Source organism: Plasmodium knowlesi (assembly GCF_000006355.2).
Source record: "Plasmodium knowlesi strain H genome assembly, chromosome: 13".
NCBI lineage: Eukaryota > Apicomplexa > Aconoidasida > Haemosporida > Plasmodiidae > Plasmodium > Plasmodium knowlesi.
This window is the reverse complement of record NC_011914.2, coordinates 52,105-79,728: the sequence shown is the minus strand read 5'-3', so window position 1 is coordinate 79,728 and position 27,624 is coordinate 52,105. Positions and strand designations below refer to the sequence as shown.

Below are 27,624 nucleotides of genomic sequence, written 5' to 3'. Positions count from 1 at the left end.
ATATGTAACAAAGAACAGCGCTATTTTAAAAATTATTTTTTGTGGAATCCTTGAAGAAAAGATACATCTTCATGTAAAACCTATGTATGCGTGTAATCTTTCACAAATTTGCGATGTGACACGAATAATGTTTTACTTATATGTGGAAACTGATAAATAAGAGTTTGCTTGTTCCTTTTTTTTTTCCGTTTTAAACATTTTCACGATAGCTATTTTTTTTTCCTTGTTTAATTTTTTCGTTTTTTCTACATGCATATAACTACTTTAAAAAATGTAAAAATTTGAAACATTTCTTCTCTGCTAAAGTTATGAAGGAAAAGAAGGGCATATTTCTCATGGCGCCAATTTGCGCAAGGGAGAAGAATTGTACAGAATGATTTTCAATTTTTGGTACATAATAGGATTTATTTACGGTTCATTATAATAGAGGTTGAAATATTTTTAGGGGTTATATAAAATTCTATACGAGTAACCATAGGAGAAGGTGTTCATTTCAGGAAATTGTTTGATTGGCTACATCGCGGAGCGTTCTTTCAGTTGTGTACTCTCTTATATGTATTTATATGCACACATTTGTACATGTATTTACGCTTTAGTATATGCGTATGAATGATTTTTCAAGTAGAGAAGGGCGAAAGACAATACAGAAAATGAGATTTTCAGGAAAAATGGAAACTGTTCAAATTGTGTAGTGTAAAATTAAGAAAATTGAATATATCTTCCAAAAAAAACGCAGCAGAATGGACAAAAAAAGGAGCATAGTTAAAAAGCCAGACAGGGGGAGCTTCTTGTTGGATCATAACAGTGAATGCACATCAATAAAAAATGATTATTTAAAATGCTTAAAGGAGCACAATAATGATCACGTTAGTTGCAGAGAATATTCCAAAGAATATTTTATTTGCCGAATGGACAGAAATCTACTTGAAAAGCAAAGTTTAAACGATTTGGGCTTTTCTGAAAATGAAATAAATCATGAAAGTCGCATAAAACACTTCAAAGATGTGTACAGTTACAACATGTATAATGAAACAATGGAGAATTTTCCAAAGGGGTGGACACCTAAAAGGACTGACATCGAAAGTGGTGCAATTACAAAAGAGGAAAAATTTACACAAGAGAAGCGGGACAATAATGCGGATATGAAAATAGCAGTAGGAGATGATTTCTTGCTTTTAAATCTTCGTAATGACAAGGAAGGTGAACAAAATTTAAATGGAAAAGTGTTCGAAATTACGCAAGAAAAAAAAATTGCAGTAAAACGGAAGGAGGAAGAAGGTTATTTGGCTGGAAAGGAGTACATAAAAACTTTGGTCCAAAAAAAAAAAAAGCACCCCCTTTTTTCGTATAATATATTTAAGAATAGTAACGCATAAAATGTGTCACTTGGCGAAGATGTATGAAAGTGGGAAGACTGGATAGTTAACCGAAAAAAAATTTATGTAGCAAATTTGACATCAGCCTTTTTATTGTTGTGTGCTGCTCTGCCCATGTGCAAACTAAAAGAACTTCAAATGCTCATTTCGTGTGCAATGCGGAAGAACAGGTAACACTTAGTGGAGCAGAATTAAACAGTGGAGAGTTAAATGAAGACAGCTTGTATGTGAAAATAATACTGTGTGTGAAATTCACGCCATTTTTGCTGTTGTAAAAGTAACAAAACGGTACTTTCCATAGGGCAACGTTTCAAGAGAAGGGTGAACAACGAAGTAATTGGTTTTTTCCCACATGCGTATTCATATGTGTACAACACATTTGTTTAAATTTGCCCATATATGCACATGCGCATAAAATTGTTTATTCTCTTCATACTTACAAATATTCACATATGCACACGCGCCATTCCAGCGTTTGCGTCCTTCGTTGAGGATATATATATTTTTTTTTTTTTTTTGTCATGTTTCTTTTCTACATCGTAAATTTCCGAATAGCCTGATAAGCGGAACCATTACGCATATTTGACACTTAAAAAATGTTGAGGTTTATTTCATACACCCCCCCTGTACTAATAAAACGTAAGAATTGTTACGTATGCATTGGCATACTTGAGTTTGTCCTGCATGAAAATAAATAAACAAATAAATAAATAAATAAAATTGTTTCTCTCTCACATGTAACAATTATTGAGTAAAAATAAAGAATAAGGTTTCCGTATTCTCTAAAACGAATAAAATATGGTATCGCCGTCACTGTTTTCATTTTTCATCCCTTTAAGGGGCGTCAATTGGTATGTTATATGTGTAAATAGAAAAGGTGGAAAAATAGCTTTTTTCCTTAAGGTTAAGATTTGTGCAGACAGGATGGAATGCAAAAATGGCTAGTTAAAAAAAAAAAAAAAAAAAAAATTATCAAAAATGAATGACTGTACAATTCATTTCTCCCAAATGGACATGTGGTCTTTCGGAAGCTGCCGCAGTTTACGTAAATTTTTATTATCAATTGTTTACTACGTATATAATAAAGGTTCTTTTTTCATTCATTTTGTTGCTACCCTGATCGGCATATGTAGGAAAATCGAAGTAGAGGAAAATATGTTCTTTGGAAATTATTTTTGAAAAATTCCAAGGAAAATAAATTAAGCAAAAAAATTTAATTTTTGGTGAGCATTAAAGAAAAAAAAAAAAAAAAAAAAGGCTTTCCAAATCATGAGTATAAGTAATAGTGGACTTTTCCCCAAAATGCTCTAAGTGCATGAAACTTTTTTACAACATCTTGTCCTTAAATACCCATAGGTCAAACGAAAAAAATATATAAAATTAAATTGTAATAAAAAGAATAATACATATTCGTAATGTAAGGTTCATATCTTTGTGGTCTTATGCTGTTGTTTTGCACAAGACCGAGGAAAGGCCTGTATTGAAAAGAAAAAAAAAAAAAAAATCGGTATAACAATTTTGAAAATTTAATTTTTTAAATATTTGTATATATTTTACTTTTTCTTCATATCTAAATTGTTATTATTGATTGTTTTCTTTCTTATCTCCATTATATTCATAAATTTCCATAAAACTTAAAATCTTGAAACCGTTTACGAATTATACCACCAGTTACACAATCGCTTTATCTTTTCCTCTTATCATATCAACACATTAAACTGAACAAATCCAAATTTCTGTTCTTTAAATTATTGGACATTCGATTTTTTTTTTTTTTTCTTTTGCTTATATTTTTTCCCCAATGAATGTAAATAGGATGTACTCGAAACAGAGCGACATTATGTATTTGCAGTCGAGGAGGAATGTCACCCAGTATTATGTGCTGTCACTACTTTCTGATTTTATAAAAACTATGTTGCTTTTGTTTGATAGGTTAGCGTTTTATTTTACCATTTCCATTGCATTGCTCATGATGCTTTTTGGCTATGTAGGTGTCATATCAGAAAAGCCCATTGCTCTACATGGAATGCTGTACATAGGGACCGTTTATTTGGACATTTTGTTGAATTTTTTAATTGCCTTAGTTTTTATTTCAAATTTAGTTGGAATGTCCATGTGGAACGTGTCGTACATGGCTATATTTATTGAAGACCGTAATTTTTATTATTCCATTATGAGCATGATTATTGGCCTTAGTTTCCTTTCTATTGTTTTTAATATATGTGTCTTATATTACACGCAAAGATTTAAAACGTTGGTAACGACTATAGAAAACGAAGCCAAAAATGCAGGAACAAATGATAGGTCACATGTAAGGTCCAATTTAAGTTCATCTACCAAAGGGAGCAACAGTGCACGAGGAAATGCGAACATAAGGGTAAATGTCCAAGGAAATATTGATACAATCGGGAAAACGCACACAAAGCGGAAGATCTATATCCACGGGAATGTGTTCTCCCCAGGAAGGGTACCCATAGGAGGGAATTCCCCCAGAGAAGGAAACGCGCTCGCACCATGGAATGCGCCGTCAAACGGAAATGGGAACAAAAGCGGAAAGACACAAAGACTTGGAAGCATAAGCAGAAAAGAAAAGGAAAAATCAACAACGAGTGGGGAAAAAATAAGCATTACGATTGATGAGAACAATGGACTAAGAGGCAAACCTTTGGGGGGCGCATACACATTTGGAAAGACATCCTTTAATGTTTCCAAGATGGTATCTGCCCTGGATGGAGAGACTAAAATAAACGATATGCTAGAAGATAATGCAAAGAAAAAACTGAACATGGAAAAAAAAATTACACCTGGATTAGACAAGGAGCAACAAAGCCTTGAGTCGAGGAAGAATAAATTTGTCAATGGTGATACTGCCCCAATGAAAGTAGAAATTATCAAAGAAGAAGTAAAATAAGAAATGCTATTTTTGCGGAAGGCGTAAAAGGAAATGCCCCAAGTTAACTTTTCTAAGAAGGAAGTGCCCCAAGTTAACTTTTCTAAGAAGTGCACCCAAGGAAAAATTCTGAAAAAGAAGTACCTCAAATGAGGAATGTTAAGAAAAACTTCTTGTAAGAAGGAGGGTAAAAATATATATGTGTATAATAAATTACTGCATATTATGGAAGGGATGAAGACCTTAGTACAAATAAGATGGACCGCTTCATTAGGGACTCATTTGTACAGGTTTAGCTTTACGTTTGATAAACCTTCAATGAGTCCCCAAATTATAATTCGCCCTCAGATTAATTGCGAAAATTGAGCGTATATTCATATATTTCTATGAACATATAATTTCCAACACGTTGATATAGTAGCGTTTTGGCATATAATTTTGAACCTAATGGAATCATTCCTTTTCTGATTTTTTTATGTTCTATTTTTTTTGCGGGATACCTAAGTAAATTGCTTCATGTGCAGCGACCCCTATATATTTTTGTTTGCTATTCGCATACTACCCGTTGATATTATAATACAACAATTCCTAGGAATGAATTTTTTTTTTTTTTTTTTTTTTTTTATGATCATTATTGTAGAGTATGCAATGTGTACGTGTTTTTGTGGTATTATATGTAGTACTAATCGAATGCCAGGTTCTGTAAAAAATATAGCGTTCGCGTGTACGTATAAAAATACCTACCCCCGCAGTGTGTAATATTCCGGGAAGAGGGGAAATGCAGCTCGAACATTACACGGCAATCGCTTCTAATAAGCATTTTGTATTGTTAAATGTGTCATACAAATTATTTGCTATGTATAATAATAATCGAGTGAAATTATGCAAATTATATATAGAAGAAAAAAACGCCGAAGCGAAGAAGTGCATTTTTGTACGGAACGTTCTTTAATTTTATATATAATGTGCATAAAAAGCGTTAGCTATAACTAAACTTGAACGTAAGCAAAGATGGACCTATATAGGTGTTATTGAAAGGTACGATTGTTTAGTAAATTTGAAATGGGATCTCCCATGTCTTCAGCGGGGCCAAACTTTCCAGTTATGAAGAAAACGACATGCAAATTTAAAAATAAAGAAAAAAAAAGTACACCATCGCACGGGGCGAAAAAAAAAAGGGGGGGCAGTAAGTCCGTGTAAGACACAGCGGGATCTGTATTCCGATTTCTGCTTTTTCGTGTGAATGATACTTCTATAGCTTTGTGTTTCTTTTTTTTTTTTTTTTTTTTTTTTTGCATGTTCTTGTGGCTACTTTTTGCGGGATTTCATGGGGCCATTTATATTTTCTCATTTTTGCGCGTGATTCTTTTTCATGTATTTTTGTTACAAAACATTTTCTTTCTCTTTCCTTAATCTTTTTCTTTTTTTTTTTTTTTTTTCTTTTACTTTAAAAGAAAACAAAAAATAACGTTATTTTATTTTATTTTTTTTTTTTGTTACAAAACTTTAAAATGTTTTTTCTTACATAAAAAATTGTTTTTGTTTCAATTTTAATAATATTAAAAGTATTTCTCATAATGTCATATTGAAAAAGTATATTTTGTACGACATTATTGATTATCTTTCTCTCTTCTTCGCCCATTTTTTAAAAGATTAACACAGCTAAAAACGATGGCGTTTTCAGAATACAAACTGTATTTTTATTAAACTGCAACCATTTTTATTCTTCTCTTTTTACATTTTTTTTTTGTTTCTTTTTATGCTTTTTTTTCTTTTTCTTTTTTTGTTTTCTTTTTCTTTTGTTTTTTGTTTTATTTTTTTGTCTTGTTTTTTGTTTTGTTTTTGGTTTTATTTTTTCTACATTTATATATATTTTTTTCTTTTTTTTTTTTTTGCATTTTTCTTTGTTTTTTTTTTTTTTTTCTTTTTCTTTTTTCTGTTTTTTCTTTTGCTTGTTTTTCTGATTTTTTCTATTACAATCTGTAGGATGCTTTCCTTATTATTACCATCAATAAGCAACACGGACGACAAACAAAGGGTATATATGAATTATGGGTATAAATTTGAAACGGTCTTAGACACATTGACATCGAATAGTGAAATACACTTAATAAGGTCATTAGAAACTGGAGAAGCCTTTATTTCAAAAGTATATGACATTTATGGAGCTAGCGAAAATGACTTAAATAGATACATGAATGAATTGCACATAATGCAAAAGTTGGAAAATTGTGAAAATGTAGTGCAGGTTGTGGATTTTATTAAGCAGAATGATTCTCTGTCACTTATAACAGAATTTTGTAGTCAAGGTGACTTATACACTCATATATTAAGAAGAAAGATGAAGAATGAAATGTACACTGAGAAGGAAATTTTTAACATTTTTAATCAAATATTGAATGGATTAAATTCAATTCATAAAAATGGAATAACCCATGGTGATTTAAAAAGTACAAATATTTTTATTAAGGATGATAAGATTAAAATAGGAGATTTTGGAATATCACAAAAAGGGTCAAATAATAATTTAGGGACTTTAAATTTTTTAAGTTATGAATCTATTTTATTTAAGAAAACAAATAAATTAAGTGATTTATTTCAAGTAGGTTGTATATTATACGAATTAGCTACTTTTTCATCTCCCTTTTCTGCGAAAACCATGAGCGATATGATTTCCTTCTTTGAAGATAAAAATTATAAAAACTATATTGTTAAGGACATTTCAAATATTTACTCAGATAAGCTAGTCAACATCATTTCGAAGCTCTTATCCCTGAACACATTAGAACGTTTGGAAGTGGTCACCAACTACAACCTTAGTAGAACAGAAAGTATGAATTTAGAAGTTTCAAACAATCTTCAATATGCTATTATGTAAGAGGAATGATCGCCTAAAGATGTACCCGCACCTTGGGAGTGATGGAGATATATGCTAAAGGAGGAAGAAAATTGGAATATTACGCGAGTCACTAACCTAAACACACGTTTGAAGAATCTTGCAAATAATTTAATGAAAAATATTGTAATTGGACTAATTTGCTCACAAATCAGAAACGAATATGTGTATCCCCCCAATGCAGAACTTGTACACTTACCTATGACCCTAAGGAGAATGCACAAATCTCCCACATTCTCATACCACATATTAAATGCATCAGAAGGAAGAACAAAATATAACTGAACTTTTGAACGCATGAAATTTGTCAATTAACAAATCAGGCACCTAATAAGAAAGCTAAAAATTGGATGGGCACAGAATTGAACTTCTTGTAATTCAATTTTTATTTTTGATTAATAAAAGTGACAAGGCGAAAAAAGAGAACTGACCAGACTGGACAATATGTGCTAATCCGACAGATAAAACTGAACAAGGAAGTAGTCATATTAGGAAAAAAAAAAATTGCACAGTTAACATACCATAATTAAAAATTCAAAAACACATTAAGGGAAAATGGTGAACAAATAAGGATACGCAAGATTAATGATAAAAAAAAAAAAATGATAGGGAAAAAATGATGAAAAAGAAGAAAAGGAAAAAAACAAGAAGAAGAAAAGAAAAAAAAAAAAAAAAAAGAAAAAGAGAAAAAAATGGGAAAAAAAAAAAAAAAAAAAGAAAAAATAGAAAAAATAAAACAACAAAAAAAAACAAAATAGAGAAAAAAAACAAAACATAGAAGTGCGCACGAGTACTTTCCATTGTTTCAAATAAATGTTGGAGTTAACATTTTTTTTGACAATCGAAGTCGCCGTCACTTCTGAAACAGTGTGTATTTAGAAAAAGGCGAATAATCAATCCCCTTTTTCCTCTTTTATTATATAATAACAGCAGAATGAATGCGCATTCATATTTATATAATAACAAACATAAATATCTTTCCATAGTATGTGTAAATGTACACACATACATTTTATTTTTTTCCATAACTTCAAAATGGGAAAATACTTAAAAATTGAATGAAAGTTTTTCCTTTTACAACTTAAAAAAAAAAAAAAAACGTAAAAAAGTAAGCATAAAAATGTTTCGATATGCCGGCTAAATTAATAAGTAAAAAGAACTGCATAAAGAGGGCCTTCAAATGGATTCAAAATTGATAAAAACGTTTACAGAATGTACACATTTTTTACTATAAATTATGTTTTGCTTTTCATATCCAGGGAGTAGATATGAATCTTGAAAATTCGTTCCTTTTCGAATTTTTCAAATGCGTTATAGATGCGATCGATCTGTAAGGGTTCGAAGAAGTGATTTGCCAAATTGGATCTTGTAAAAAAAGGCGTAGCGAACGAACCCTGCTGCGCATAGGCGCATGGGCGCATGTACGTATGTATTCTTTTCCTTCCGAGGGGTTCAACCATGGGGATTCGCTTGATCAAATTTTCTACCCCCGGGAAGGGCACAAGTTTGGGAAAAACAAAACAAAGGGGGGGAGGGGGAACCCCAAAATGCCCTTATTCATTCCTTCCCCCTTTCCATTAGTTTACACTTTTATTTTTCGAACTGAGGAGATCCTTTTGCTTCTCGATTAGCAAATTCTCCATTTTCAATTTGATATCTTTTTCCTTTTTCCTTTTAATTCTCTTCATTTGTTTTTCAATGGAAGTTACGTATTCGCTAATATATTCCTCTTTCAAGAGTTGTAAATTTTTTAGTATACTATTAAATCCTTCATTCGTTTTGGAAGAAATACCTACAGTTTTTATGCCTTCGTAAAATTCATTAATCATGAGTGCACATGATCTACTAAAGCTAGCCATGTAACTCTCATCATGTATAACATCTTCATTGAATGTGTCATAATCTCTCATCCACTGGATGCATTTGTCATGTTTGATAATATCAACTTTGTTGAAGCAAGCCAGAAAGGGTAGTCTAGCTTTGTACAGAACACTGCATGCATAAAGCATATTGGACATAAAAGTGATGGGTCTTTCACATCTAACAGTGTCAATAATATAATTAATAACAACGGGAAAGCTAACTGATAGGGTTTCTAAAATAATATTGCCACTTGCTGACCAGTTAAATACTTCAATTTGTCCGGGTGTATCCACAATTATATAGTGTAATTTCTTTTTCCTCTTTTCCAAAATTTCAATAACTTTATCAAATCTTGTGGCAAATAAATTTAAACAAGTCATGATTGCGCCATTTGGTCCTAGTTTATACTCTTTCATTATTTCGTGATATTTTATGCTATCTCGTATATCTATGTTGACTGGATATTGCAGGTACTTAACAGCTGGGTCCAAGTTCATTGTGTATACTTTTTTTTTTTTTTCTACTTTTAGATAATTATATAATGACCCGACGTAGGTCGTCTTCCCGCTTCCAGCCATGCCGATTACGATTATAACTGTTGGCAAGTCTTTGTAGTAATCTTTCAGATTGGTCTCTTTGTCGGTGTGATGGATTTCACACTCATTTTCCTTTTTCACGCTTGCCCCCTCTCCATTCGGTTCACACATTGGGGAATTTTCCCTTTTCATATTTGTCTCATCACTTTTGGGTTGATTCATTTGTCTTTCCTTTTCAGCTGAAAGTTTGGACTTTTCCTCATTTTGCGGGAAACTGTCCCTTTTTTCTTCTCCTTCGCTTAGACTTTGCGTTACATGTTTTCCGCTAATTTGGTTGGTGAAGTCAACATTTATACACTCCCTTTTGTCAAATTTCACTTCACAATTATCACTTTTTTGTTTTTCCGTTTCGGCACGCTTATAATTTTCTTTTATTAAAATGTTATTACTTGCTTCATTTTCATTTTGTTCATCTTTTAGCATATCTTCATACCTTGCGTTGTTTATTTTGTAATTTTCAATTTTAAATATGTTTTTTCCTTCACTTTCTACTTGGCCTTTTTCTTCATTTTTTGCTTCGCCTTTTTCTTCATTTTTTGCTTCGCTTTTTTCCTCATTCTTTGCTTCGCTTTTTTCCTCATTCTTTGCTTCGCTTTTTTCTTCCATTCTTTCGCAACACGCGCCACTATAACTATAACTTGTTTAAATTTGGCATACAATTTTGAAGGTTACGTTGAACGATAAAAGTGGTCGCTTGTTTTCAATTAAGGGGATTTCGTCAAATATGCATATTGCTAAATGCTCACGTTTTTAAGTGTTGTTGTGTTGTACCAGCATATTTATGCTATGCATATGTGGTATGCATTTCTTAAGCATGAAGAATATTACGACGAAGGTAAGTACACGTTATGTTGTGTTCCTTCGCCTTATTAAAAAAGCGCTTATTCCTTTGAACACAAAAAAAAGGTAATTAAACAATTGGTTATTTTTTTTGTGCATTAATTCAGCTTAACATTTCATGAATTTGACTGGGCATTTCATTTTTCACATTATATAAAAAATGGTGCAATTTTTTTTTTTTTTTTTTTTTTTCGCGTTGTTTCTTTGAGGAAGGAAAAAAGGCAGCGTGGGAAATTAAAACACCTGGCATTTTGTGATATATTTAGGGAGGGAAAAGAATTAAAGCAAAGCCAAATAAAAAAAATGCAAAATAAGGCAGAGCACAACAAAATGCCATTTGCGTATTTTTAATTGAATAAGGATGTTTTTTCACACAGATAAAAATACATTTTGTGCTGAGGAAAATTTACATACGACGTGTACAAAAAAATGATAAATGTTTGCAACATATTTTAGCACATTTCTTTTTCATCCTCTTTAAAGGAAGAGGAAGGGTCACACGTGAGTATTTGAAGTACATAGTTTGCACATTCCTTGGCTACAAAATTATATGCGTGAAAAAATGGGTAACTCGTTGATATATTGTATTTTTTGTAGAAAAAAATAGTACATGTTTTGCCTGAAACTTTCCTTCATTCCTGGTATCTTAAGAAAAAGGAACATTACACCTTTTCGATAAATTTGATTGTTATAAAAGGTGGGAATAGTTTATGTGGCATATAAGGAAAACTGAAATAAATAAAGTAACCTGGAAAAAACTCATTATTTTACTTAACATAAGCTGATATATGTAGCCAGTATGGTGAAATGGAAGGATGGAGACGCGTGAAGAACAAAATTATTCTTGTCCTGTGGAATTTCCCATTTTGGCACTGTGCAATTTTTCGTATGCTACGATATGTTTTTTTCAAAAGATGAACGATACTGCAATCAAAGTTCGAAAGTTCTTTTGTGTACATGTATCTATACGCATATCTATGGATGGAAGCATACCTCACGGAATAATACATAGAAGCTGATTTATCTTTTCTGTTTTGTTTATTTAGGATATTTCTTTTTACGCTTTAAATCTAGATGCTTTCATTGGGTATAAATATTTGAATAATTCTTTCTTTCAGGAAATTGTTTATTTCCTTCTTCTTAGCAAAATTGTGCAATTCGGAAGTTAATGTAAGTATCTTTATGCAATTGTACGGTTGAGCATTGCATTATCAGGATTGTTCTTGCGGTTTCAATGTCGTTTACCTGAATCGTTATATAAATGTAAGCCACATGTGTTAACTTTTAAATTTTTCATTTTTTTTTTTTTTTTTCTTGCACATACAAATTTATTATTTGCATGTATAGATCATCCATTCGAATGTGCTGCATATATAGGATTAATTTGGTTGCATGAAAAAAGGGGGGGAAAGACCCATAACAAATGTTATGATGAAGGAAAGAAAATATATATATATAATTTCTTTTACGCATGAGTATGTCAAAAAGAAATGCTCGTTATTTCATTGGACCATTTCCTTGAGCACGCATGCAAAAATGGTTGCGTTGCATTTGGTATAATTATGCTTCTTCGATAGTCTGCGACTTGGTTCGGCACACCAAAGGTTTAATCTCTATCTGATTAAATAGAACAAAAAAAAAAAAAAATTGCCCCATTAATTGTAATTAAATCGCAAATTATGTTTACACTTGCATTTGCAGTTCTATGTTTTACTGGACAGAAAAATTAAATGCTTAAACAAAAAATATTACAAGGGAATTAAAAATTCTGAATGCGTGTTAAGCATTATATAAGAGATACAATACTGTGGTTAAAAAAGAAAAAAATAAAATACAGAACCATATGTATGGCAATAGAAAATAATATAGATACCGTAACAATTTTTGTGATTTTTCATTTTATTAAACTACCCCAGAAAAAAATGAGAATGGCTACCTTGTGGAATATTGCAATATTTACAGTTTTACTTAGCAATGTGATGCATATATTTTTCGTTAACTTTGAACGTACAAAGGAAAGAGAGAATTCTCCAGTTTCCACATTATGGACATTTTTTAAAAATAGTGAAAATAAATATAGGAGAAAAATCCTTACCGAAAAAGAAGGTAAAAGGAAAGTTACAAGGATATCAAAAATGTATTTGTTTATATGTGTTTATGTAGTGAAAAAAAACTCGGAGTACACAATATTAATTGCACCTTCTTAACGATATAAATGTTTTAACGTTCATCGTTTTATTTTTGCAACTTTGCAGAGGATACTAATGATGATTTTTTAACGGATTTTATAGTACATAACAATGTGAGTTTTTCCGACTGTTTTCTGTCATTAGTAGATACGGGAATATTGGAGGATATAGATGTGAAAGAAAAGGAAAAAACTGAATCCATAAATATACAAAAAGACACGGATAAAAAAGAAGAAAAAGAAGAAAAAGAAGAAAAAATGGAAAAAAAGACGAGGAGGTATAGAGCTTGTTGCAAGCTATTAGGTAAACAATGCAATAGGCACAATAGAAAGAGGAAAAATCGGTTGACAGAAGAAAAAACAGAAGATACTACTGTAGAACAAGGTGAAAAAGAAGTAGAAGAAACACCCGAAAAGGAAATAAATATGGGATACCTAAATGCAACATCGTCTAACTATTATAAAAGCAAACTTCGTATGTATGGATATAAAGGTCCAATTGAGTCGGAAGAAAATAATGAGAACACAGAAAGACCACTTTTTGTTCCAAAAGTACCGAAACGTAAATACGGAAATATATATTTAACTAAATTTGATAAGGAATTGGCAAAACAGAAAAATAACAAACTTATGGAAATATATTCATATAAGAAGAAATCTTCTATTAATGAAGGAATTAATAAAGATCAAGATCCTGGAGTTAGTAACATATCTTCATATAATAAAGAATTGGGTAAAAAGAAACCATCAATGGAGACTAATGTTGCATGTAATAAAAGAAAACTTGTCTTGCACGATGATAGTATTTTAAGTGAGGTAAAATCTGAAAGAAATATATATGATTACGATTCTGAAGAGGATACAAGTAATACAGATTCAGATAGCTCAGATAATTCAGTTTCCTCTCATGATTTATGGGAGGAGAATAAAAAAAAAAAGATCAAGTATTCAGACACAGAGACAGAGGCAGAGACGGAGGCAGAGACAGAGACAGAGACGGAGGTAGAGACAGAGACAGCGACAGAGACAGAGACAGAAACATGTTCAGAGACAGGAACATGCTCAGAGACAGAAACATGCTCAGAAACAGACACAGCTAGCGAAGCATTAGAACAAGAAGAATTGTATAATTCAACATATATGTAAGATAAATATACTGAAAGGAATATATTAGTTTTATAATGGAGGAGAGTTAAGATTAAAAAAGGTGGAGAAACACCGTGATCCATGACTTCTTTTATTCCTAAAGAAAAATAATAATGAAAAAACAGAAAAAATGGATGTGAGTTCAGAGGGCCATTTTTGTGTTAGTGAAAAAAATATAAAATAAAATACTCAACATGGTATCAAGAAAAGAAAGGATGTATCATTTAAATAACATTCTTTTAAGTATGTGCGTAAAGGATTGATATAATATCGGAAAACTGTGGTCTCATGGAGCAACTCCTAAGTGTAATTTGTCAAGGGGAATGCACAAAAGTATGTTATAAAGAATGTGGAAATTAAATAATCGACAAGTATTACAGAAATAAGGAGACATCTTCTAATATAGTAACAAATATTGAAAGAAGTAACACATTAGAAAAAAAATAAATATTGTATGTGTAAATAGGCACATAAGCATCATTTAAGAGAGCCTTTACAAGGAAAATTTTAGTGAAATACATAGAACTTATATTTTTTAAAACGTGAGCTTTTTCGGAATTTGTTTTCATTTTCCTAGTTAATATGTGCTTCTAGAATTAATTACAATTATTTGAAGCAATTCGAGGAAATCGTCCCTACATGGTTGTATTAGCTAATGTATCCATTTGTGAGAATTGTGCAGGGATCCACACGGAAAACTGTAGAGGAGAGAAGTACACGAAGAATAATTTTGATCATAAATTTGCAGAATAGTTCACCTGGTACTTGTGTAGAAGGTTATGTCTTTTTTGTAAACTAAAACGGAATTTTATAAAATTATTGTGTAAATAAGGAATTTTCCATAATTTTCCCATGTAAAGATCTTTTTTATGAGTTCATTTATTAAATTCGTATTCATTACTTTATTGTTGCTATAGTGATAAAAATATATCTTTTTCATTATATGTCGTTTTTTTCCGTTCGACTGTTATTTAAATTTGTTACAGTTTTACGTATTTCTTTTTGTTTATAATTTATTTGAAGAATAAATTATGTGAAAATTTTACTAAAAAATGAATATATTGTGAACAGACGGAATTGTGGAATTTCCACGAAAGTAAAATGATAGATATACCACAAAGTGCTTAAGGCATGGCAGTAACTTTCTCTTTATGCATCCCCAACACTATGTTTGTTGCGTTGAGTTATGCTTCCAACGTGTAAGGTGAACTGTTGGATTGTTAGAAAAAAAAGAAATGGGGAGGCAAAATATATATATATATATATATTGTTCTGGAGAGCATTTACCATTTTAAATTCTCAATGTGGGTATCTATTTTCTTCCCCATACAGTATTATAACGTAATGGATAGAAATCCACCTCTGCTATTCCCTCCCCATTTCTTTTCTTAATACAATTTGGCGCTTTAAAGTTGTTTAAAATGATTGAAGTGTAAGATTATATGAGTACTTAAATCTTTCAGTTTTATAATTCTTATAAATTTGTATATCATAATATTACCTGTGAACAAGGTTACTGTGCTCGTACTTCACATATGCAATGAACATGTGTGGAGAATGATGTTAACATGCAAGCACGGAGCAGAATAATGCAACCCCTCCTTTTATGCTACAAATGAATTTGCAAAGGGATCTAATAATAAATTCATTCGTTGGAACATAGAAGATATAAGCTAAAAAAATCACGCAGCATAGTACTTAAGGAAAAATAAAATATCGATACGCAAAAGAAAATGAAATAATTCTCTATACAATGTCTTATGTGAAGAAAAAATCTGTTCAAAAAAGAAAAGAAATTACGCACACAATTAGAAATGTTCTATGTTTACGCACTATATGGTACAAAATAAAAAATATATATATATATTCCAGGACCATACAACACACATTCATGTAATTATTTACACTTAGCCGCAAAATAACAGAATATCTGAAAATTCTAACGCTCTTATTTGGAAGAATTGGATGGTTAAGAAAAAAAAAAAAAAAAAAAAAAAAGGTACGACACAGGAGTACCAAAATAATTCAGGTATCTTCTGTTTCCTCGTGCAACATGTCATTTTAAGGAGACGTTCTGGGTTCCTCCATTTCGGTCATTATTTCATGATCTGGAATTTGGTCTCTTTGGTCAAATTTCAATGTATGATGAATTCTCATTCCCCAGATGGTTGCATAGGCTAGAACAATGCTTCCACATACAAGTGACATCATCATCAGTACATCCTTCCTTGATTTGGATCGTATTTTTTCATTCACCTTAATTGTTTCGTAGTCTAATTTCTCAATTGGTATTTCCGAATAAACAGCCAAACAGGGAATTATTGCAATTAGAAATAAAAATAAAAGAAAAACGCTTAAATGGTTTGAAGCCTTCATTTTGGTTAAGTGGAGATAATCACACGTTTATTTGTTTAAGGAGATAGTATGTTGTAGAACTATCCTTTGTGAATTACTTTGTGTTCTGAAGATTTATCGATTAAATCTGTTCTTTGCACTTCATTGTACAAATTAAAAATGCATAATTAAATACGCACAATTAAATATGCACAATTAAATATGAACAATTTAAATATGCACAATTAAATATTTACAATTTATTGAAAGTTTCGATCATTATTCTGAAAAGTCGTTGGTATTTTTTTTTCTCATTTTTTGCTTTTTAATTATTTTAACATGTGCATGCATTCAGTGGTGTGAATTTGTATTCGTTACAAAAATGTCTGTTGCGGTCAAAATTTTGCCCTTTTGTGGACCAAACAACGAGGCCACATAAAATTTCCATTTATGCGTTTCGCGTATTTGCACTTAAAAAAAAAGAGAGAATATTGATCAGTTTTTTCAATTTTAAGAGAAACAAAAAAAAGGTGCAAAAAAATGGGAAGAATTATATGTGGCAAAATGTCGCCAAAGAGGGACAACAACAACAAAGAAAAAGGCTAAAATATGTTAGAAAAAGAGGAACAAAAAATATATATGAAAGATGAAAGATGAAAACGTTAAAGGAGGAGTTTCTATATATAGGAAGAAAAAAAATTTGCGCATGCGTAGTTTTCTCGTGTTCATTTCATATTGGAAAGAACTATTCTCCAGAACAGAATGTGTATTCATGTAAGGAATAGCCGTCGAAATGAAATTTTGTCGGGCATAATTACATAAGCATACACATAAATATATATATATATATGCATGTGTCAAATTGAAGGTTTTAATTGCATCGTTATTTCTACGTGATGGAATAATCTACGCGCGCAAAGGCGAATTTTATTTCTTAACCCTTATGGAGATATCAGTCGACTGACGAACAAAGCGCGTGAATTGATTTATGACAAAAGGCCTTTAAAACTTCAGTAAAATCGAAACATTGGCTGTTATGTTTATATCACATATATATATAACCTATTTTTGATGCTAATGGAATACTATACTTTATATACCTTCAATACAAAAATGTAAACTTAGTTGGAAAGAAAAATGCCTTACACTGTCCGAGTAAGCTAGGTGTTGTCATATTATAATGATAAGTCTGCAACATTGTGTAAATATGCATTTTAATGTTTATTTACCGATTTTCTTTACTCATTTTTATATATAAAAGTTCATAATTTGCAGAAGTCGTCCTTTTAATTTTAGTGGCGAAATGTGTGTGCATTTAAACGCATCGAAGACCATTGTATGGGTTCCATATATTGTAAGGGGTATATAGAGTTAGAAAGAACGTTATATGTATGAATTTTGGGGGGCACATCATGCACTTTATTCGTACCCTTTGAAAAAATACACGTTTTTAATTTTGACAGGTCTGGATATTTTATTATGCTATATAAATTAATTTTAAAAATATTCCTGCGGAAATATTCCACTTCGTCACAAGAGAAACGTTAAAAGTAGGAACAAATAAATTCAGAATTCATAGAACGAAGTATTCATTGAGCGAACAATGTAAATAATTCATCGATTTTCAAACATAAAAATAGACTACTCTATTAAGTGGAGCCTAAATTAATGACCCATATATATATATATATATAGCACTTTTTAGCAAATATTGAAATAGATGGATTATTAGCTAAGGAAAATGATAATTTATGTAATTGTAAATATGTGGTTCTGTTTATGTTTTCAAAATACCGAACAGTATGTTCTAAAAAAATTAGATCAAATACTACAACCCAATTCTTAATCTAAGTCGACTACAAAAAACACATCATTTCTAAGGGTTCATATTTTTATTATGAATGCTCAAAAAGTAAATTTTGCATCGATGCATTAATTCATTACAAAAAGGGAAAATATTACGCCTAACTGAATTCGTATATCTATTTACAAGTTATAAGTAATACATGTTCATAGAATGAGGTGTACTGTCAGCGAAAGTATATACGTACGGTTCCTCTGGATCATAAGGTGTTAAAATATATATTTAGAAATATACATTTATTTATGTAAGAATCCTTTTTTTTTTTTTTTTCTTAAAAATATAGTTGAATATTCCTGCATAAAAATCCTTGCAACTTTTTTTAGGATTATAAGAAATTGTAATATAGTTCAGCACATTAAAATTACATAGATGTAGGAAAAATTGCTTAATGCAGACGAGCAACCAAAAATTCTTGCGTATATTTTGTGTTAATTTGCATATAATACGTTTTCATACCCTTTACTACTAAAAGGATCTTAAATTAATTGAATAAGAAAATTCACTTAGAGAAAACTATTGCCTAATATAACTTAGTCTTATTTCTAATATAGAGAATACACCGAATTAATGAAAAGTGCATATTAACTACATGGAAAATGTAGAAATGAACTAATCCTCTTAACAGTCGAAATATAACAAAACGGTGTGGAGTTCAACAGCACTAAACTTTATATGCTCTGTAGTTATAGTATGCTATTACATAAATTCGTTACAAAAAATTATAATTAAAAAATGTGCGATATCGTGTTTCTTTTTTTTTTTTTTTGTAAAAAAGAAGAATAGTTTTGGGCGATTTAATGGAAAGACGCTTTTCTTTTACATTTACAGACCAATAACTTGGCTATGCATGTTAAAAATAGGATAAAAATATGCCTTACCTCTGATGAGGTGAATACCAACAGCGTAAGGGCATAACATTAAACATAAAATAGGTGGAAGAACAAATTTTGAACAACAGAAATTATATGCTTTATAAATACAATAATATAAATACTCTAAGTGGTTTTTTTCATTTCAGTTCTGAATTCTTTATATTGGAGAATCTATATAATTACACCTATATTTAATTGGAAACACAATCATTCGAACAAAGCTGCATTATATAAAAAAAATGGCATCTTTCTGTTTCTTTTCGGACTTGAAGTAAAATTAAAATGCGCATTTTTCTGCCTGCGTATGAATATTTCCATGTTCTGTAAATAATAATCCCAATTTTTCTGGGTAATTATTAAGTATGTTGTGGAAAATGGAAAAAATATAATTCTCTCATAATAATTATTTTACAATATAAAAGTGAAATCGGTCGTACGCAAGTAAATATTTCTTTATTTAAAATGTATAAAGGGAGACAAAAAAATGCTTTTTTTTTTTTTTTTTTTTTTTTTTCCTTTTTCTGTTATTACTAATGAAGTAATTAGCAATAGAACTGAGAAAATTAGTGAACTGATCTTTTTTCATAGATTTAGTAGAAATATTCATGGAAATAATATTTTATTTTTTTTTAATTTTATGCAAGGGAAAAGAATAAATAAAAAAAAAAAAAATACGTAAAAATATGGAAAAAATGATCAGGGTAATCTTTAAAAATAAAATAGAGGCCTTTTTACATTTTGCAGAAATTCTGAAGAAATAAAGAGGAATTTAAAAAAAAAATATCCAGTTTCATATAAAACATTTTCCTTTTCTTTTCTATTTTTAATGGTGTTATATTTGAGAATTTTAACGAGAAAGGTTTTCACATATATTATGTACAATTTGTTAATTATATATGTCCATATTTCATAGGTTATTATTACATATATATATATATATATGTTCAATATGTATATAATGTAAAATAAATAATACTAAGAATTGCAGTTATGTTAATATTCAAGCTTTATTGGAATACGTGTAATAAACTACTGTTCAAAGCGTAAATAATTATAAAGCTAAAAAAAAAGTATTAATAGCATACACTGAGAAAATATCGAGTGTTATCTTAATTATTATTGCTAATAAAATTATCATAAGAGCAAAAAATATACATATATATATATATAACAATTGTTCCATTAAAAAAATATATTATAGTAAATATATTTTTTATCATTTGGATATGATCATTTCTGTGTAAAATGAATACCCTAATATTTTATTTAACACAGAAAAAATAAGAATAATTTTTTTCACAAAATTTGTATTATTTTAAAATTTGCTTAATGATTTTATTTACATGTCTAAAAGAATATTTTTTATTTTTACAACTTTGTAAAATATGTTTACAGAAGTATTACGCAAATATGGAATGATTAATAAATTTGTTTTATAATTTGTGCATCTTGTTCTAAAATTTTATTAAGAAAGTTCTTTTTATGGATGATCATTTTCTTTTTGTTTAATTTATCATTTGTATTATTCTGCAGATGTATTCTTTATAGGCATTTCGAATTTTTATAAAGAAGCATTTTTCAATGATTTAAAAATTCGCTATATGAATATATACATATTACGTAAATAACAATACAATATGTATATTTTTTTTTGTTGTTCTTTTTTAAGTATTATGAATTAATTCAATTTTTTTATTTTTATTTTATTTTTTGTGTGTTATTATAATGGTTGAAAATGAAGTATATAACCAGGATATGAGAACAGTGCTTAGAAGGGAACAGCTAGATGGAAGACCAACGATTCGTTCATTTTTTAATAAGGATGGTTTGCTATTAAGAACATATGGTTGGATAGAAAGGAATGCGATAGGCATTATATTACTAATTCATGGATTAAATTCACACACGAGGTTTTCATTCTTAAGGCATAATGTCCATGTATTAAATAATAATAGAGCAATATTAATGGACGGAAATAATTATTACATTTATAAAGATAGCTGGATAGAGCATTTTAATAAACATAGGTATTCCGTTTTTGGAATAGATTTACAAGGACATGGGGAATCAGAAGGATGGGAAAATTTAAGCCTTAATGTGAAAAAATTTGATGATTTAGTATATGATGTGCTTGAATATATTCCGAAAATTCAAGAAGATAGCATGCGATATTTAAATAATGACAGTAACAATAATGGTAGCAGTGGCAGTAGTCGTAGGAGTAATAGGAACAACAGAGGTGGTGACTCCTCTCGTAATTATCACAGGGGCAATAGAATAGCGACACCTCTTCCAGTTTATATAATTGGTCAATCTATGGGCGGAAACGTTGCTCTAAGAACATTACAGCTAGTTGGAAAAAATAGGGGGCTTAATCGAAGACTAAATATAAGAGGTTGTGTATCATTATCTGGTATGGTTGCTATAGAACCATTAGGATTACCGAGCTCATATACGTATAAATGTTTCTTTATGCCCTTGTCAAAAATTTTTTCTGATTTCTTACCAACATTAAGAATTCTATGCAAACTTCCTTATAAAAAGTTTCAATATATTCGTGACATAGGTCGATATGACAGAATGCGTTATAGAAATGGTATAACATGCAAATTTGCCTATGAACTTTTAAGGGCAATGGATAATTTAGACCATGATGTGAGATACATGCCCAGAGATATTCCTATATTGTTTATTCATTCAGAGAAAGACAGATTGTGCTATCCTGAAGGTGTCGTTTCATTTTATAATAGACTAAATATTGCTAATAAGGAACTGCACATGTTAAATTATATGGAGCATATGCTAAGTATGGAACCAGGAAATGAAAGGGTCTTAAGTAAAATTATGAATTGGCTTCACAACATGTCGAGGTCGTAAAGAATTTTTGCTTAAAAGAATAATTAAGAAATATCATTTATACGGAGAACTATCTTATAATGGAAAAGTATGTGGAAGGTTACTTCAATCCTGTGTATGTACACAAATATGTATAAATATAGAATTGCGCATATATGTGGGAATATGTTTAATTTGTAATGTGTAATGTTACAGTACAGTGACATCTCTTTTTTTCATTTTCTTTTTCTTTTTTTTTTTTTTTTGTTTTTTTGTTATCCTGAAAAAAGTTCCTTTTTTTCTTTTTTTTTTTTCACGCCATATGCTTTACTCCCCTAATATTAAATTAATGTGTGATATTGTATGATCCAATGTCATATTATAGCAGGGCATAAGTTTTATTCATTTTAAAATTCAACTTAAAATACAAAATGATGAATAAGTAAATTATTCGTATTGATTTATAATTTTATTAATATAAAATAATTATCTATGGATTAATATTAAATATTCATGATGCTTTATATTTGTTGATCAATGGAAAGGAGAAGGTGTAGGATAAGAGAATGAAATCCTTGCAATTACAAATCGATAGAAATTATTCCATGATAATTGATTTCCCGATGTGTGTAGCAGGAACAGTGTGAAATAAGAAGCACGTTGTTCTGTGTATAGCGCAAAATATACAAATATTACCATTATTAAAGTAAAACCTTTCTTCAATTAAGCAAATATCGAAGGGAATGGCAAACAAATGTGCATGTAAGACAAAATATATGCAGGTTCTCCTTCATTCATATACCTTGAGTATGTGATAAATTAAGGTAGAATACATAAATAAAGAGAGTGTGAATATTTTAATTAGCTCCCATTATACATTCGCATATAAGCGTATACATCGTGTTTACTTAAAAATATGTCTTCAATCTTCTGAAGAATCTTCAAAATGTAACTCAATAATAATAATGCCACATAAAAAAAATGAAATAGAAGTAAGAATAAAAAAATAAAATGAATGGAAAACTACAATGACCAAAAGTAGGGGATCACCTTGCACAAAACTGACAAGCATAGAAATTATAGTAGTCGGAAGCGAATAAACGTATATTGCGCTTATAATTAAATGTAATAAAATTCAAGCATTCGTTAGAAAGTATAATGTGTAATAAACTAATTTGGTGACTCTATGGAAAAAATTGTAATTTTTCAATTTTTGGGGTTGTTCATTTATCATTTGATAAGAATTTTTTTTTTTCTTTCTTTCTTTTTATTGTTCCCTATTTTTCAAATATGTCTTCTAAAAGTAATAATTAAGTGTTCGTAATACAAAATCTTTTTTATGCACTAAGAATTAATTTTTTTTAATGCATATTTCCATGTAGATTTCTCTAATTACAAAGACATCATATAATATATATGTGTATCCCTGTCAAATACTTCCAATAAAAAACCGTTTCTTTTCTATTACACAATCATTAATTTTATTTCAGATCACTCAATAACGTTGTCTAAGAGTAAAGCAAATAAAATAATACTAGTTTCATTTCAAAACATTATTATATGTCGTTATAAATTATTTAGAATTATAAATTCTTCTGTAACATGACCTGATTTATATACAGAAGGAGATCTGCATAATTATAGATGTAGTTTAGAGAAAAGACCCTTAATAGAAATATTAGAGCGCGATTTATCCCTTATTCATGGAGCATTAAAGAGTAGATGATTCTCCCCATGCAATGAAATGTCCATGGATAATTAAATCTTTAATTATAAATTAAAGAAATACCTTTTAATTGTAAGAGCAATTATATTTTTCTCCAATAGATATATGCTAATTTTTTGTCATCTTAATTTAGATATGTATAATGAGTACACAGATATACAAAAGGTTAAAGCAATTTAAGAAACGGAATGGGGTGTGTTCCATTTCTTTATCAGTATAGAAAATTTTATTTTTATTTTTGCAAAGTTAATTCAACATGGAATGAAACAAAATTAAAATTTAATTAATATCATTTAGCATATATTTATAATTCCTTACTGATAAATATTATGTATGGAATTAAATGAAGCAAATAAATAGTATATATACAAAAGAAGTATATATGTATTTCTCATCATGTAATGATGAAATTAAGGCTATTTTTAAAATTTTAACAACAAAAAAAAAAAAAAAAAAAAGATAGCGCAAAATTTGTAGTATGCTAATATTATGCTTGTGCTTTTTACATATTAAATAAGGTCCAAATTAAATATGTAAAAAGACACCAACATCAAAGTATGTATGAAATTGTCATAATAAGCAAGATCCATGAGATAAAATGATTCAGTTATGTACTTTTTAAAGACTGCCTTAAAAAAAAATAATTTTTATTATAATAAATTTGAAGCAGAAAGATGTGATATGTATACAAACATTATGACTAAATGATGAGATGCAAATTTATGAGGAACAAACAAAAAAATGTTATCATTAATTTTGTCAAGGCGTATATAAATGAGTATACACGCATAGGTACACGTATAGACGCATATGTACTCGTATATACGCATATGAACATTATACATAACGAAAAAAATATAATTATACTTATGAAAAAAATATACTTTTTTTTTCCCCTACATAATAGGGAAGAATCTCCTAAAAAAATAAAATAAAATAAAATGCGCATAAAACGCATCTTATTTGAACAACAAAAAAAAAAAAAAAAAAAAAAAAATTGAGTTGCTGTTTCATATAAAACAACTATTAAAAAGGATACTTTAATTTTATATAACAATTAAGAATCACCGCCTTGATAATTGCATTTTCAATTTAGACCTACCTTTACACATAATTTTCTGTGCCATTTTTTTAGAGACTATTCGGTTATTCTTCTTTTCTTTCTATCTGTGTTCTATTTATGGAAGAAGCTAATATGTATTTGAAGAAATTCACAATATATGATAATTTTTATTTTTTTTAGGAAGTCTTTCTATGCTACTTCCTCCCCTATTTCTTCCTTTTGTCTGCGGGATCACTTGTTGTAATTATGCTTCCGTAGTTGTATTAAAATATGACATTACCCTTTTCTCATTCATTTCATTTCCTTAATTTTTTGGATTAAACGTTTTTTGTTAGTATAATTTTCTTCTAAATACTTGTTTTTTCTTACAGGTCCACACATACCATTGCTTCTCCTTTATCCATTTGGCAAGTATATTTTCCTTCCAATTCTCAAACATTTCGGTCTTCTCAGTTTTCCATTTTATCCATTCTATGATATCTTGACTTAAAAATTCTTCTTTCCTCATTTCAATATACGTATCCCATTGGCGCTGTTCCCTATCCGTTCTTTCTTTCCATATATACCAATTTTCTCTTTCATTATCTTTTTTCGATTTATTCTTTTGTTTCCTCTCTTCCCAATTAGCCCAATACTCGTCTTCTTCAACATTCCACTTTTTCCTTTTCCATATCTTCATTCTTCTATTTTTCCATTTATCAAAATTTTCCATCATCCAATTATATAATTTGTATTGATCTTCATCAATCCAATATCCCCAATCCTTCTCCATAGATTCTCTCATTACTGTCTTAATCCACTCTTTCCATTGCTCATTTGTCCAATTGATATTTTGGCTAAAAGCATCAAGTATATATTCATCTCCCGAAGTTTCAACAGGTTCCTCGGATTTACTTTTCACAAATATAATCCATTTTCTCCATTCATTATCTGTCCACTTTAAAGAATTTTTGATGACATTAAGTACAGCTTCATCCATATTTTTGTTGAAATATTCCCATCTATTTTTCATTGCTTTTATCCATCCTTCCCATTCCAATTCTTTTTTTTCAAACCATGAAGAAGTCAGATTATGCATAGTCACTTTGAAATTTTCCCAGTCTTTATCCGTTTCCCTCATAAAATCATCCCACTGATCCTCTTTCCATTCTTCTTGCATATCCATTAAGTCAGGGCTCTGTAAAGTGGTGCTCCCTGCACAGCTCTTCGTTTTTACATTTGTCTTATGTTTCTTAAAGTACTACAAAAGTTAGAGGGAAAAAGAAAAAAAAAAAAACACATACAGATATACAAATATGTATGCACATTTTTTTCCATTCAAATATTGATATTTAAGCAGAATGGATATGTATTACATTACCAACATCTTTATGCTACTTTTTAGCTTACCTGACTTAAAGAAGGTTTGATCTCTGAAGCGGAGGATAAAATAATCACCATGCTTGGTATATATGAAAGAAGGAGGATTATTTTCATCTTCGATAATGTACGCATTGAACTTAATTCTGAATGTTATTATAAAATATCAGTAGAAAAACGAATTTTGCCATATACACATTTATATATTCGCCTTCTCTGTTCATGTCCTTGCATACATTTTAAAGATAAATAAATAACTAATTTTACACTAAAAGGAACTGTCTGTAAATATGAGTGCATCTAATAATATAATGCACATTAGTCTGTGTACATTTCATGTTTACACATGTATTTAAATTGATATTATAAGGAAAACTAAACATTAATTATCAGGGACTAAAAAAAAAAAAAAATAATATACGTAAAAAGTGAAATACAAAAAAAAAAAATTAAAAACAAAACATAAAGCGTTTTATTATTATCTTTGTTGTTATTTAATAAAAAACGTTGTAACTAAAGTGAAAGCGGAATTAACTAAAAAATATTTTATTCAAGTACTGTTGCGACTCTGTTCTGTAAGAATTGATTCTATGGAGAACGCAACCAAAAATGTTTATAGGAACAGTATTTAATTATATATAAATTAGTGCTATGCATCTATACATAAGTCATCAATGTTTAATTCAAATGTTCATAGGTTCATGGATTTTATTTGATTCTTTTTTTTTTTTTTTTATACATTGGTTGTTACAGAAATGGAAAATGAGTACTATAATAATATATAGATTTTTTCTGCTTTCTATTGCTTATTCATATAGAAATTAGGTTATATCACTTAGCAAGCAAGCGTTACTGTTGTTCGCTATTTTTTAAAAATTAAAAAATATATATATATATATATATAATATATTTGTGTAGTAAGAGTGGTGTAGGAATATTTCAGATAAGTAAGAAATAGTCTATTAGTTTTAGCAATTATAATTGCATCGCAGAATAACCTTGCTATTTATATAATAAACTTAAATTTCATATGTACTAATAGTATAACATAAAAAAATATGTAAAAAACACAGCGTACAAATGTTTTTAATTCATTTATCAAATACACAAGTTAAAAATTAACATAAAAAATTAAAATTATAAAAATTTATAAAAGTAAAAAAAAGAAAAAATTCTATATATAAATATATATATTCAAAATATAAATAATTTATTTAATTCCTTTAAATTTTTTTCTAATGTAATTTTCTTTTTATTTTGCGTTATATTAATGTGTGCACAAAATAGATCAACATATTGTGCGGGAAGGTTAAAATTTAATATTTTTTACAACTTTTTTTGAAAAAATGGAATTAATTTAAAACAAGGTAACACAAACTACTACTTAAAAAATTGCTGAAAATTATATATATTTATTTAGAAATTTTATTACGTTTAAAAAATAAAAATGAATGATGAATTTTTCGTATAAATGAAGTTATGAAGCATTGGGTGAACGTGTTAGCACATTTTGCCTAAGGTTAAGGAAAAATTTTGGAATTGTTTAATTATTTATGATTATTTTTAAGGTTTTTATGTAAATCGTACAGCATTCCCTGTAACTGTAAAAAGTATATAACCAAAGGGGGAAATGTCATTTGTACATTAATTAATTGGTTAAAAATTTTGCATTGAAATATTGTTGAAACGTTAATTGATCTGTTTAAAAGAATCGTTATGAAATGTGAAAATTTTATGCTTTCAAATATGATACCAAAAAAAAAAAAAAAAAAAAAT

The 27,624-nt window shown here is 29.1% G+C and overlaps 8 protein-coding genes across 8 annotated transcripts; 5 read left to right on the top strand and 3 right to left on the bottom strand.

Moving 5' to 3' along the window:
* Window positions 1–740: 740 nt before the first annotated feature.
* Window positions 741–1,376, top strand: PKNH_1301700 (cytochrome c oxidase assembly protein COX19, putative; the record flags this gene model as incomplete). Its single annotated transcript, XM_002260488.1, has 1 exon — window positions 741–1,376. The coding sequence occupies one exon, from the start codon at window positions 741–743 to the stop codon at window positions 1,374–1,376; it is 636 nt and encodes a 211-aa protein (XP_002260524.1).
* Window positions 1,377–3,177: 1,801 nt separating this feature from the next.
* On the top strand, window positions 3,178–4,287 carry PKNH_1301600 (conserved Plasmodium protein, unknown function; the record flags this gene model as incomplete). The annotated part of the gene is made up of 1 exon (XM_002260487.1): window positions 3,178–4,287. One exon carries the CDS (start codon window positions 3,178–3,180, stop codon window positions 4,285–4,287), a length of 1,110 nt encoding a protein of 369 aa, XP_002260523.1.
* A 1,966-nt stretch (window positions 4,288–6,253) lies between these two features.
* Window positions 6,254–7,144, top strand: PKNH_1301500 (NIMA related kinase 3, putative; the record flags this gene model as incomplete). The annotated part of the gene is made up of 1 exon (XM_002260486.1): window positions 6,254–7,144. The coding sequence occupies one exon, from the start codon at window positions 6,254–6,256 to the stop codon at window positions 7,142–7,144; it is 891 nt and encodes a 296-aa protein (XP_002260522.1).
* A 1,595-nt stretch (window positions 7,145–8,739) lies between these two features.
* Window positions 8,740–10,227, bottom strand: PKNH_1301400 (uncharacterized protein; the record flags this gene model as incomplete). Its single annotated transcript, XM_002260485.1, has 1 exon — window positions 8,740–10,227. The coding sequence occupies one exon, from the start codon at window positions 10,225–10,227 to the stop codon at window positions 8,740–8,742; it is 1,488 nt and encodes a 495-aa protein (XP_002260521.1).
* A 2,156-nt stretch (window positions 10,228–12,383) lies between these two features.
* On the top strand, window positions 12,384–13,795 carry PKNH_1301300 (conserved Plasmodium protein, unknown function; the record flags this gene model as incomplete). Its single annotated transcript, XM_002260484.1, has 2 exons — window positions 12,384–12,567; window positions 12,717–13,795. 2 exons carry the CDS (start codon window positions 12,384–12,386, stop codon window positions 13,793–13,795), a joined length of 1,263 nt encoding a protein of 420 aa, XP_002260520.1.
* A 2,061-nt stretch (window positions 13,796–15,856) lies between these two features.
* PKNH_1301200 (uncharacterized protein) lies at window positions 15,857–16,171 on the bottom strand (the record flags this gene model as incomplete). Its single annotated transcript, XM_002260483.2, has 1 exon — window positions 15,857–16,171. One exon carries the CDS (start codon window positions 16,169–16,171, stop codon window positions 15,857–15,859), a length of 315 nt encoding a protein of 104 aa, XP_002260519.2.
* A 4,419-nt stretch (window positions 16,172–20,590) lies between these two features.
* PKNH_1301100 (lysophospholipase, putative) lies at window positions 20,591–21,742 on the top strand (the record flags this gene model as incomplete). The annotated part of the gene is made up of 1 exon (XM_039114217.1): window positions 20,591–21,742. The coding sequence occupies one exon, from the start codon at window positions 20,591–20,593 to the stop codon at window positions 21,740–21,742; it is 1,152 nt and encodes a 383-aa protein (XP_038969863.1).
* Window positions 21,743–24,820: 3,078 nt separating this feature from the next.
* PKNH_1301000 (tryptophan-rich antigen) lies at window positions 24,821–25,983 on the bottom strand (the record flags this gene model as incomplete). The annotated part of the gene is made up of 2 exons (XM_039114216.1): window positions 24,821–25,729; window positions 25,879–25,983. The coding sequence occupies 2 exons, from the start codon at window positions 25,981–25,983 to the stop codon at window positions 24,821–24,823; spliced, it is 1,014 nt and encodes a 337-aa protein (XP_038969862.1).
* Window positions 25,984–27,624: the final 1,641 nt, after the last annotated feature.